Raw genomic sequence first — 13671 nt, forward strand, 5'->3', positions numbered from 1 at the left:
GGTGGCGGCTACTTCAACTGACATGGCAGCACTGTCTTGCAGCTAACGGAAATGTTGTGTGATTTCATCGCTAATGTCCTGTTGCTAAGCCTTTGACAATGGCTGACTAGAAGCCAATAAGCCATACGCTCTTTGAGCAAGAAAGGAAGAAAGAAAAAATAGGAAAGGAAAAGGAAAAAAAAGGAGTGGTCACGTTTCAAAGAAAAGAAAGAGTGGTCGTATCCAAATGAAATTGAAACAGGACAGTTCCATTCAACCGGAACGCAGTGGCAGTAGACATACGGGCGCGTCAATCCGTGCCGCTGTCGCTCCCAGGTCCGGGCGTCCGGCCTTGCGCACGGCATCGACGGCGATTGGCGACCGTGCCGGGGCCCGGCTCGCCCGCGCGGCGCGGAGCTCAGGCGCGGGCTCCCGTTCGCCCGGGGCCTCCTGACGAGCCCTGCCCTTGGGCTCCGGCTCGTTCGTCAGGTGCAGTGTGCACCCAGCACCAGCAGCGTCGCTGTCACAAGGCCAGCAAAGGACACCAGCGCCGTTGCCGTGCCGTCGCCCGGACGACGAGCAACAGATGGACCAGCTATCGTTTCGCCAGGGATCCGGCATAAGATCTTGGGCGCACTTGCGAATCCTGACAGCCGCTCGCAAGCCAAGGACACAGGACGGGAGACGGGACCATGGATGCGTTTGCAAGGCTGCAGATGTCTCATGGACCGAGTGCCTCACACTGATCCAATCCGGACTCTTACCGATGAGCAGTGACACAACAGCGGCGAGCAGCCTGTGGGCAGCCTTGTTACTCTCCTGCTATGCTGGGAGTCCTTGCATTGGACAGACATGAACATCTGAAGCCATTTGAAGCCGTTGGACATCACATCTGATCAAGTTTCAGACATGAACAGAACAGCCCAATCAACAGGAAACAGAAAGGAAGTTCAGTCTGTCAGGCTCACATCTGGCAGATTTTATATAATATCACCAAACCAATATGTCCATACTTATCAGGTTACAACCAACTATTTAGCCTTTGAACAACAGAAAAACAAGCACACTTGCGACACCCCTAGTACATGCGTACACACACGCTCTATCTAATACCTATCCCATAAAAAGAAACAGCAAGCACGGGCAAATGCTCCCCAAGGGGGGAAATGTTACAATCACTCTACTAAGGCTAAGGGTATGCATTTCTTCGGCCACAGACCAATTGGGGGCAAACCCAGAGCGCCAGAAATGCAAAATCAAATCTCCTACTGGGCACCGTGCATCGCAATGGTCAGCTTAGCCTATGGTTCTGGTGATCGTGATGCTTCCCTTCCCCCCCTCGGTGTGGATCTTCGTCTTGTGGACCACGGGTTTCCCAGAGATAGCCGAAGCTTGGTGCGAGTTTGGTTCCTCGTCGTTCTTGTGCTTGATCTTGTATGGCGGCGGGGCGTGGATCTTCTCGTTTATGTCATTCAGCGTGATGTGGCCATTGATACTGCATGGCTTGATAAGCTCGAAAGGGAAGGCCACTGACGTTCTCACCTTCTTTGCTCTGATGATATTTCTTCCAGCTATGGAACAGATAAAAGTGAACGAGTTCAATAGGCAGGAAGTACGACCGATATGCAATGTTCTTGAAAAGGAAGAATAAAAGCCACGGTGCTTTAAGCAAACTGTACAAGAGTTAGGCACACCTTTCAGAGGTGTAGGTCCAGCTTGAGCAGGGTTGTTGCGAACTATGATAGCTTGTTCACAAGGCAAAGAATTCTGATGCACTGAAAATAAGCATAGCATTGATTTTATCAGCAACTTTGAATCTGCTATAAACGGCAATACTGAAAACTCATGAGAGGTTTGTACCAACCAGAGATATCGTTGACTTTTTCCACAGCAGTAGCAGGGCTAGTCCTGTTAAGGAGGTTCAGAAACCATAAGAAGCAATATTGAATCTTCAATGGCAATTAATTAAACAACTAATAAAGCCAAGCACTTATGGATCGGATTACGTACATTTCTTCAGCTGGGAGATGAGGCTCGCTATCTTGTGAGCAATTAACTAACCATTCTTCTGGCAGTTCATCTGTCCCGTCAGAGTTCAATAAACAGTTGGCACCTGGAGTTACCACTATAATTAGGAGGAACGGGAAAGAACGCACCCAGACTAAACACCAAAAGCCTAACAGAGATGATTGAACATACCTTGAAAATCCATCACTTGCAGACTTTCTGAAAGCCCACCATCAGTAATAGGACAGGTCATCTGGAATAAGAAAGGCATTATACCAAAGAAGTCAATACAACATACCACTGCATCTAATAATCAAATTGACACAGTTGCTGACAATAAAAACACTATGAAGTTCACTTCATTTTAAGAAGGGGGGCATTGATAGATCCATCATAGAGCATATACCTCAATATTTTCAGGACAGAACTGCAGCATGCGTCTGCGTTTAGCCTGTAAAGTTTCCTTCCCTTCTTCAAAGTCCTTGACGATGATATCTACATTCAATCTTAACTGTTTCAGAAAATGCAACTAATATTGAAGCACATTTTCAGTGTTTGACAAAAAGGCCAGACGAAATATAATTAGGAAATACCAAGTGGAATCCATTGCTATAATTAGATCACATCCTACATAATTGCATATAGGACAATTTTAACACGGGTTCGAAGTAAACATGTGCAAGAGGGAAATGACAACCAGCTGACTTTTTATTTTATTAGTCATTCTGCTTTGTATATGTACACTTGTGGAGTTACAAGTTACTATGGTTATTACGAGGTAGCGTCATTAACACAATTTCAGAGAGCTGAGAGAATTTGATAACATTTTTTTCTTGAACACAATTAGATAACATATTAACGTGCAACTGGTTGTATGCAGACTGGTTCAGTACAGGTCATTGGCAATTGAAAACCATTTATGCAGATAACTTGGTGAAATTGTTCAGAATATACATTTAAGGTGATAACTGTTGATTTCATAACCATGAGAACAAGACATTACCTCCTATATCACAGAACTGAAATTCAAAGTCTGTACAATGTTTAATTGGAGTTTGCTCATCAAACATGCTCCAATCATCACCCACACTGTTGCTTGCTTCAGCCCACAAACTGCTGCAGGGATCTGCCAAATCAGAAATACAAGATGCTCAGCTACTTTGGGTAGATACATATTTAGGGCAGAATGAGTGATGCAAAGTGTGGGGCAAACCAGCTAACAGATCTTTCTGCAGACAATACTCCTGACTTTGCCATCCCCAAATCTCTCTGTAAGAAGTTCCACAATGACAAGCGCAGTTAGAAGTGAGCAGTCATGCACAGACTTGAAGAAATTTTCAGATCAAGGAGTGAAAGCACAGAGTATAAAAGTCTGCCCAATCTAATGTTGTATGAAGGGTAAAAAATTTTACAGTGAATGATACTTAACACCTGAACTCAATGTTAAACTTGGGGAATATAGCTTGTAAAAATTTTCACAGTGAAATTATACTGAAAACCAGAACTCGATGTAAACTTGGGGAATATAGCTCATAAATTTTTTTACAGAGTTATATTGAACACCTGAACTCAATGCTAAACCTGGGGAATATATATAATGAACTCTGCAGCTGTGCTAACTACTGACATGAAAGGCAGAGACACGGTACAATTTCCATCTTGCGGACAAGTCAACATTGCTAGTGTTTCTTGTGGAATGCAAGAATTTTCAGAAATCTCAGACAGCAGACTTGTGCCGGGCAAAAGCTTGTGATAATAATCTAATAATGCAACGGAATATAACAAGAAAACCATAAATCCTTGGATAAGTAAGCAAATGCATAGAAAGTGCTAGCCAAAACAAGACCACACAGCACGAAATTTCTGATGAACACGACGAGCAGCAACCCGTAGCTAGGGTTTAACAGCAAAAGCCCAAAACACAAACAACTACTACTAACTGAGGCGCCGCAGACCACAAAAGGAGCCAACGCCACACCAAAAGCTTCGTACAAAAGAAAGGAAACCACGATCCTTGGCCCCCATAATTAGAAGTCTTTACCCCTTCTCCCTTACATCATCATCATACGCTACATAAAAATCACCGAAAAAAGGCGCAGTTGGTAGCAACTTGCACTAGTACTGCACCCAACATCCGTACCAAAGAGGGCGAAATTGGGGATCAACAAGGGCAGGAATCGAAGCGGAAAACAGAAATAAACCGCGGTTTCGTCCCCCAGCCCAGCCACCAAAACGCCGCCTTTTCCGCGCCATCCCGCCGTACGACCCCGAATCACGCGCGACATGATTAAGTATAAGCCCGGAGAGAGGGAGAGCAGCTCACCCCTGATCACCAATGGCGCCGTCGAAATCCATCCCCGCTCTCCGAGGGCCACGGATTGGATCCAGGATTCGGAGCAGCTAGCACTCCATCCACAGACAACGATAGCGACGAAAGGTTCTCCCTCCCTCCGCGCCAACGAGGGGGGGCAGGTGAGGAGGAGGAGGTGGAAGAAGAAGTGGGGGGTGGGCAGTGGGCAGTAGGCAAGGCAGTTTCAGCGCTCGCCGCTCTCCCTCCCTCTGCCTCCTGTCCCTTTCTCTCTCTAGACAAGTCCAAAAAACCGATGCTTTTATCTCCTCTCTCACTCTATATATAAATTTGTGTGTGTGTCTCTCTCTCCTCTCCCTCTCCAATGCGACAGCACAGTCTGCAGCGCAGCGGCACGGAGCCCGACGGAAACACAACGAAAGCAGCAAGGCACTGATTATCTTATGACTAATCCCAGCAACCGGTCCCTCCCCCGCGACGCGATGATCCTGCCGCGGACTTGATTAATTTAACCACACCTAATCGCGATTATTAAAAGGCGGTTACCGGAGCATTTGCAGGAACGCCCCTCGCCACTCGCCAGGCCGTGAAAATTGCCGAGGAAGCTGTTGACTGGGCTTTGGAAGCTTGCACGGGAAGGAAGCCAAAGCCCAAAGCAAATCCACGGGGTTTTATTTGGTAATTCTGGGCAATTACTGCTGGTAACAAGTTTCATGTACATCCAAAGCGGAAAGGGAGAAAATGAATCGAACGCTACTCCGTTTTAGTAAATGTTTTAGTGAATGCTACAACGTGTTAAATAATGATGAAATTTATTTGTCACGGCAGAAATGGCATGAGCAACAGTAAATGTGCAAGCGTCAGAGGTAGATCGGGGCATTAACTGCGGACCCTGAGAGCTCATGTGATCCGGAGCATTGAAGACGACGCTGTTAGGTGGGCCCGCTGGATCCATCTATTCCGTGGCCCACATGTCGGGAGGAGCTCCCTCCCTATCCCGTTGTGTTGTTACAGGCACATGGAGGAGCGTTGTGGCGTGAACAAAGTTCGAAGAATGTCAGCCCTCTCATTCGTCAGGCTCTGATTAATCAAAGGTTATCCGAAATCGCTTTAAGATTGGGGGCGAGATAAAAAAAAAGGGAAGCAGTAAGCAGTCTTGGCCGTGCGTGATGAGCTGGCGCGGATAGAAAGCGTACTTGCAGTAGTAAAACCGCTAGTACTTGTGCAGGTCGGTCAAAAAACTGTTAAAAAGGTGGTGCGGGCGATTGGGTTTGGATCTTGATCTCGGTTGTTATTACTGATGGGGTGACGGATCACAGATCTGTTTACCGGCGAGGTTCTTGACGGGACCATACGGCCTCGTGGATCGTGTGGCTACCTTTAATTTTCTCACGATTACACATGTCGGATCGCCGGAAGTATTCGCGAGGCGTTCGCCGGAAGTACAGAGGATCACCGTTGCCGTTTGCAAAGGAGATCGGACGCCGTGCGTAGAGATTAGAGGAGTATACGATAAATTCTAAATTCGGTGCATAAAAATTGGGAGTGTCTATAGCTCACTTAGGTGAACAGAGACTCCTTACATGAATTTCTGAGCTATTGGATTTAAAACCAGCAGCTTAGATCCCTCCTATCTCTCCATTATCTCCCCTTCCCACCCTCTTCTTCAGCCTCCTCCCCCCTCTTCTTCTTCCTCCCCCACCCCTCCGCCGCCCGCCGCCCAGGCCCTCCCCTACCCCTCTGGCGGCGTGGAGCTCCGGCGAACCTTAGCCCACCCGCGCCGGTTGCCTCCTGCCCCTCCCGCCGCTGCCTCCTACCGTCACCGTCACCATCGCCGCCCCCGCCGCCGTGCCTCGCCGCCCCCGCACCCACCACCTCCACTGAACCAGCCTATTAAGGCCGGCGGTGAGCAACCCCACCCGGCAATCCCCGAACCCCTAACCCTGAACCCCTAATCTCGCTGGAATCTCATCGGAGTTGGAGAAGAAAGTATTTACTACGAAATCAAGGGAAATTGGGATTTCAAGTTCTTACTATGAAATCAGGGGTTGGGACGGATATCATGATTCCTGTACGATGAGTTTTACATACGGTGCATAGAGATTGGAACTTCAGTTCTTACGAAGTTCGATGAAATCAGGGGTTGGGACGGTTCCTTATCCTCGTTCTGCACTCGCAAATTCCGTGAAATTTGTATTCATCCTACCCTTGCTATTACGTTTTCCTTTCCTAATACTAATATCCCGTAATGGATCGCATCAGGTGTACCATCAGGAGTACGTATTATATCCCCAACTCTCCGCACTTACAGGAGTAGCCCAATACAGACAAAAGTCAGGTGGCAGATCTGCAGGCAAAATAACAAACAAGCCATGGTATCCTCATTGCCTGCTCACGGTAATCACAGGCTTATCAACATCGAAATCATAACGGTGACACGTGCAGCTCACGATCTCCAACACCTCAGCAACAGAAAACTAACCATGACCCTCGCCTCCGTGCACAGGGCGTACAAAGAGGCTCCGCAGAACGGATGGACGGCAAAGCAAAGCTCGCTTCGAGGAGGCAAAACAAATCACCGGCGATCATTGGGAGTACACACAGGGCAAGATATATTAGGGGATAGATAAACGAGTCACAACACGCCAGAGTATCGAATTTCTTACTAAACAAGACTACTGATGTCCTTCAGCAATGGCACACGGAGAGCCAGAGCCTCACAAGTTGCCTCTCGAGACTTCTTTAGTTTCACTACGGAGGAAGGTAGAGCGCACGGCAGCGCTGCAAAAGGAGGCCGCAACAGGGGGCTTCTAAGCGCTAGGCACGTAGCCTCCGGTCTGGTGAAGCATGGCGTCGATCTCGTCGCCGTCCTCCATCTCCAGCTGAACAGTAGAGAAACAAAACATCAGTTACGCATTCATCTCTGTGTTAAGGGAGTTACTGCGAGCGAGTTTGCAGGCACACGCACCTCATCAGGGGTCTGCTCACCGCGAAGCCTGCGGCCATCAAAAAGGAATGCAATGGCATTCATGTCCACAGACTGGCGGTCGCAATAGGCATTCATCAGCTTCTTCAGCTGGGTGGACCTCTTGATGCGGAAGAACACCTCGTTGCCATCCTATAATACGAGAGTAAGAGACATAAAAAACTTGGCAATGAGAAATCAGAACATTGAAACCTAAAACAATCCAATCTGTAATGTAAAAATGCTGCAACATCCAACCTAATCTTGATCAGTAAAGGGAGAATGCAATCTTAATCTCCCAAATCAATTGATCGTACTAAAAAACTTAGTTAAATGCAAGTTTCAACTTTTTCATAAGACACATGCTTGGATTTCTGGATAATGCTTGAAGGATGTCTCAAGTTAAAAAAGAATAGCCAAGCAGAATACTTATATTATAAAAAAAAGAGCTCCACGACACTAAGTATAAACAAAGTTTTAATTGCACATGCTGAATGCCATCCAGCAAAACAACACAAACCCCAGACCGACTGAAACAGGTCAGTGTTGGATAAATGTTTCAATTGCATAGTAAATTAATATAGTCCAGGTAAACTAACCAATTAGCAAGCATGCAAGCTGATGTTCATCAGGTAAACCACTTATGAACAGGCAACTTCAACAATTCTTGAATGGATTGCAACAAGGGTTTCAGTAACCCAAGACTGACAAAGCTACTAACACTTCAAGCAACCTGAGCCAAGCGTGGCATAAAAAAACTAATATACAGGTGCAGATAATAATAACTAGTAGCCCACATCCCATACAACAGTATAAACAAGTATGATCCTAAAAACACAAAAAAAATATCCAGTGCTAAATTTTCCCAATCATGTTTCAACTGTTACAAATATCTACATAAACATAACAGAAGAGGATTCTGATAGAGTTCGGATTACATATTGACTAATCAGTTGAGTTATGCATATCAAATCGAATTAAACCACCTACACAAATGAGTACTTCAAGAATTAACAACTGCACAGAGGATCCGATCAACAGAGTTAATAACGCTGTGAAGTGAAGACCGGGGTAAGGTAAATTACACGTGAGACCAAGGCACCTAACTTTATAGAGTTCTAATTGCTGCTGTTAACAAACATCTATCAAAATTTAAAGATGAGCAGTGTGGCATTGTCCCTAGTACAGATAGACTAATCAACAATTGATGCCCTGTTCATACAGTTATTAATGCCAATAGTAGCAATCCAGTTAAAAATGGGGTCAACACAAGTCAATCTAAAACACAGAAGTGATTGATCGCGACTTGGGAAACTACATGCAAGGCGCAATCGCCGAGAATCTAATAGCACGGAGACTTGACACCCCTATCAGTCCCCAAATTCACGGAAACCCTAGTGATCTAAGCAACCACTACATCGCGATGATCGCCGCAAGGGCGAGACAGAGCCACCAAAATCGACTTAACCCTAAACAATCCTAAGCAACCGCTGCATCGCGACGATCGCCACAAGGGCGAAACAGAGGCTATTCTTTCGAAGCCGAAGGAGATTAGGGGGAACCGTCGCCGCGCATACCTGTCCCTTAACCTTGAGGTTGATGTGGGCGCCGCCCTCCGCCGGCTTCTTGTCCTCCTCTCCGTTTCCCGACATCGTCGTCGAAGGGCTCCGAGCGCAGCGGCCGTCAGATTTCGCGGCGGATTCCGGCGATCGATTGGTGGCGGCCGGAGCGGGTTGCGGGTGGGGCTCTGTGATGCGCCGGCGGACGCGGCTTCTTATAAGACGGCTGCCCACAACCGGATTTGATACGAGGTTCACGTCCGGATCCACCCTGCGCGGCCTCGTGTGGCCCGCGTGTACCTGGCCGCGTCCGCGCGCGAGGCTGTTCGGGATCCGGATCGGGTGCGGCCGCCGCGCGCCCGCCGGTTCGTGGGCCGGTGCGGTGCGTGGGTTGCACGCGGACGCGAACCGGGTCAATGGTCCGTGTGGGGCCCGCCTCGCGCCTGTACAGGTGTGCGGCGTGGGCGGGGAGTTATCCGGTTGGGTCTCGTCGCTTCGTCCTGCGGGGCGCGCGCGCGCGCAGGGGGGCGAAGCGTTCGGTGCGGCGAGACGTTTGCATCTCTTGGTCGTGCGATCGAACGGATGCGTGGGGCGGAGTGGATACGAATACGATACGACGCGGTTGCTCGTTAGAGGAGGAGGTTTAGAACGTCAAAGCGTATGTGCGTACATGATTGTACCTGTGGCCACATGTTTAGAAGAACACAAATTAAAATTGTTCACTTCAAAGGCACCACGGCATACAATTATTATCGCCTCCACAGCGGCCGCGCCTTCTTAATAGCCGAATTGGCTAGCTAATTGTTTTTTTAAACTAGCTAATTGCTTTTATTGACAAGAGTCACCGGACAAGAATCTCTTCTTTTTTACTCTAGCAAAGAAAGAAAAAAGAACGATATACCTAACACCTCTCTATTTGTGTATCATGTAATATGGTCACCGCGCTGTAAAAACGATAAGATGTTGAATATAAAAACCATAAAAATATAATAAGATTTATTAAAAAATAAAATAGAGATGGTGAATTACATGGAGAGTGACAATTCTGCATTGACATATAACGGTAAGAAGTTCTTTATTTTTCTTCATCTCGTCCCACTATCTTTTCTCCATAGAGGCATCCAGCAGGCAACAGCTAAAGGGCGTTTACACTCTACCAAGTTAGTTCATATGGTGATAAGCTGTAGAAAAATAAGATAGCTGGTGGCAGATGCCTACTTGCAAATGCTAGGTAAAAGGGAGGAGAAATTGCAAGTGTTGTGGATAGGGAATGGGGAGGGGGGCTCAAGCCCCCATGGCCTACTGAAACTTGTGAGATTAACTCTTTTTTTTTAAAGTTGGTGAGTGACTAGGATGAAATAGTAATGTCATGAGTAAAAATATGTTGCTTGTTTCATCCTCGTCGACGTTGCAACTTTAAGAAAACATCAGTTTACAGTAAATCAAATACATCAATACATCAGGTAAAATTTAGCTTGCTATGTTTAAAGTTAACAAAGTAGTAAATTGTACACCTAGTGGACATAGTAGAATATCAGGGGCCATTCTCATGTTAAAAAAAAACGAAGCTTCTTCCCGTTCTTCTTCATCCCGCTCTCTTTTTTCACGGAGCTCCAAGCATGAAGACTCTCGCAATACTCTTCTTTATCCGTAGAAATAGGTATGGTCATGATCTATATAAAAAAAGATAAATGGTGAATGTCCAGTTGCACGTGGCAATTCATGTTGGCAAACCATGGTAAATGTGTGAAACTGCTATAAAGCTTAGCTTAGGACCATACATCTGAACTCGTTGCCAGCATTAATGCGGACGATTCTTATGCTAAGTCGCTAAGATATTACCATATCAGATATAACTTTGTCATCACCCAACACAATGTGCATAACTTTTAAACTCCAATTTCTTAAATGCTACTGGGATCAGCCATGTAACCACGGCAACGACACCGTGCGATGCGCTTGTTGTACTCTTTGTTTCTTTTTAAAAAAACAAATTACTCCCTTGAAAATCCAGATAACCCTCTAACTATATTTTGGTTCAATTTACACCTAAACCATGCTACTTGGTTCAACTTACCCTGTAATACAATTTATCATTTTTGTCTTTCCAAGTTGAATTTGTCATTTTTGTCTTTCATAAAAAAATTCATGATATATTTTTTAACACGCCTTCCGTGTTTACTATTATCTTGCAAAATTTGAACGGAAGACTCCACTTCCGTGTTTACTATTATCTTGCAAAATTTGAACGGAAGACTCCACTTCTGCATGGAGAAAAAAAGAAAAAATATATTTAGGGGCAAATTGAATCAAATAATATAGTTTAGGGTAAACTGAATAAAAAATACTGTAGGGCTATTCAAACTTTGATAATACTTAGTAATTTGAATTTTTCTCTCTCGCGTGAGTTGGAACTTGGTTAGCGTTCTCGACGAACATGTTGGTTAGCGTTCTCCAAGGCCCACAGATTGTGTGTTAAGAGAAAAAGCCCATATGCAGGTAGGATTTGCGGCGGGCCGGGCTTACTGGCTGCCGCCGCCAACAAACGCAACTACGCAAGGCCGGACCCAGCAGGATTTAGCGACGGACACGGAGTCCGAGTCCGACCGCGCGGCGACTCTTCTAGATTTCCACCGTCCCACCAAAGGAAAGAGCACGCATCAGCAAGCAGAGCAGAGGCAGCGACCAGAGTCCAGACCGTTCTCCGCGCCTCTCCCCGCCACGCCCACGCGCGCCGCACCCTTCCGAAGCATCGTGCTCCTCCGCGATGGGCTCGCCGCCTCTCACCGTGCACCTCCGCCGCTCGTCGTTTTCGTCGCCGCCGGGTGATACCGTGGCGATCGCGGTGGATGGCAGCTCCGGGGTGGACCTGGCCCGTGTCGGCCTCGCGCTGGGGCTGGACCCCGCCTCCGTCCGCCCCAACGGCTACTTCCTCAGCCGCGGCCCTGGCCACGTCTGCTCCGCCGTCACGTGGCGCGCGCTCCTCGACTTCTTCGCCGCGCGTGGGCTGCCCACCGGCGCCGACGCCGCCGCGCCCGTCGCCGTGGACGGCAAGCCTGCCGCCCCTCCTGCCTCGACCTCAGGTGCGTTCAGCCGTTCAGGCCGCCCCCTCCTTGACGAACAGTCAATCCTTGATTGATTATTGATACGATTGCTTGGTCGAGAAATATGGAGCTATGGATGTTACAATGTGCGGTCGGGGTTCTAGAATCAAAAGGGATGATCGATGCCCGTGAACTTTTGTCTTGTATAGTATTCAGGATCGTTCAGATTCTATGCCTGGTTGATTCTTATGTGATCTTGTCAGCTTCATCCATCAATAACACCAACCGGGTTAAAGAAATTTCTGCTACTTAGATTTCAAACGGATTGGGGATTGAATACCACCCAAGTTCCTGAAGTTACTGGACTGCTCTGATGCTGCTAGCCTGCAATGGTTGAGATTGAGATTCTAGGTTTTATTCATAAGCCTATCAGTCCTGTCGATTTTCTTTGTTAAAGTCGATTCTGAATTGACAAGTAACATACACCTTGTTTTGGACAATCTTAGGCCAGACTAGAAAATACAAAATAGCTGACACTCGTCTTGTTTCAGTTTTCAGTATTGTTGATTACACGTAGTTTCAGTTTCTTTTTGGCCTCATGTAATGGGGATGCAGCAATTCTTCGTTAGTTTTTATCAAGTGTCACTTGTTGATCTGCAAATTGTTTTGTCATACATATTGCATATTTGCACGAGCATTTGAATATTATGGCGTATAATGCACTAGGGTGGAGATCATGTCAGACATTCACACAGTCGTTTAGTCTGAATCCGTGACACTGTATTATCCAGATCCTACAACACTCGTGTGCTCAAAGCGAAAATCTGGACTGGAAGTAGAAAGGCGTCCCAAGAAGAGCAAGCCTCAAGAGAACAGACCGGCTCTTTCAAAACGAAGGGATGATGTCCTTAGCGAAGAAATCGTCCTTAGTTTGAAGAGAAGACTCAGATTGGACGACACAATTCCAGCGAAGAAGATTAAGCAAGTAGAGTACGGCTCAGGTGAGTGACAATTGCCAAATTCTCAAGTGTTGACTAACTAGTGATTCATATTTATATTCCTATACAAGCCAGAACATATTCTAAACCCTTTTCTGTTTGCTCCTGCATTATTCGGTGATGAATCGACGGAGCAGACACACAGCAGCCGGTTAAATTCTCTTGCAGCTTTGTAAATGCAAATGGAAAGCGGCCACGGGATGAGATGATCACCTCACTTTCATGTAAAAGAGTTCGGTGATGATGGTGACAAAGGAGGCGCACAAGTCTTTGAAAACAGAAGTCACGCATCGGTTCACTCGAGACATCCTCTGGAGCTGAGGTAAATTGACATGCCCTGTTGTATGTTCCGGAGGCCATGTAGTCTTCAACGAAGAGCCATGGATTTTTGTTCGGAGGCAGCTGTTGTATGCTGTAACTGGAAAAATGTTACCTGTGAATATCACAATGCTTGTTATTAACTGGAATTACCTTCAGAATCCTAGCAGTAAGACGTGCAAGTCCATTTGCTGCTTGACAGCAGCTACAGTGATGTTTTAAGGCCACGTACTGCGGTACTGGCATGCTTTAAGGCCATATATGACGTGTCGTCAGAACTTGAATTATGTTATTCAGTTACAGCAACTCCTCCATCAGTTCTATGACATTTAATAACAGGATCGGTGTACGTGGTTTGAACAAAGCGAAATACATACATCAAATCTTCAGCAAACTCAATTCTCGAAAAAAAAACTTAAGCAAACTCACAATAATGCATATTTGGAGCCAGAATGCAAGTGCATGTAAAAATTAGTAAGTAGATGAACACATT

At 46.4% G+C, this 13671-nt stretch overlaps 3 protein-coding genes across 3 annotated transcripts; 1 reads left to right on the forward strand and 2 right to left on the reverse strand.

The window, feature by feature from the left end:
• Positions 1–935: 935 nt before the first annotated feature.
• Positions 936–4589, reverse strand: LOC117859224 (protein XRI1). Its single transcript, XM_034742427.2, has 9 exons — positions 4310–4589; positions 3200–3255; positions 2990–3112; positions 2393–2481; positions 2179–2239; positions 1990–2092; positions 1844–1887; positions 1674–1754; positions 936–1550 (listed from the first exon to the last, which is right to left on the reverse strand). Exons 1-9 carry the CDS (start codon positions 4339–4341, stop codon positions 1276–1278), a joined length of 864 nt encoding a protein of 287 aa, XP_034598318.1. The 5' UTR covers positions 4342–4589; the 3' UTR covers positions 936–1275.
• Positions 4590–6882: 2293 nt separating this feature from the next.
• LOC117858216 (small ubiquitin-related modifier 1) lies at positions 6883–9026 on the reverse strand. The gene is made up of 3 exons (XM_034741241.2): positions 8837–9026; positions 7263–7412; positions 6883–7176 (listed from the first exon to the last, which is right to left on the reverse strand). The coding sequence occupies exons 1-3, from the start codon at positions 8909–8911 to the stop codon at positions 7105–7107; spliced, it is 297 nt and encodes a 98-aa protein (XP_034597132.1). The 5' UTR covers positions 8912–9026; the 3' UTR covers positions 6883–7104.
• Positions 9027–11447: 2421 nt separating this feature from the next.
• On the forward strand, positions 11448–13438 carry LOC117858234 (uncharacterized). Its single transcript, XM_034741265.2, has 3 exons — positions 11448–11901; positions 12654–12863; positions 12998–13438. Exons 1-3 carry the CDS (start codon positions 11586–11588, stop codon positions 13099–13101), a joined length of 630 nt encoding a protein of 209 aa, XP_034597156.1. The 5' UTR covers positions 11448–11585; the 3' UTR covers positions 13102–13438.
• The last annotated feature ends 233 nt before the right edge of the window (positions 13439–13671 follow it).

Source organism: Setaria viridis, chromosome 5, assembly GCF_005286985.2.
Source record: "Setaria viridis chromosome 5, Setaria_viridis_v4.0, whole genome shotgun sequence".
NCBI classification, from domain to species: Eukaryota; Viridiplantae; Streptophyta; class Magnoliopsida; order Poales; family Poaceae; genus Setaria; species Setaria viridis.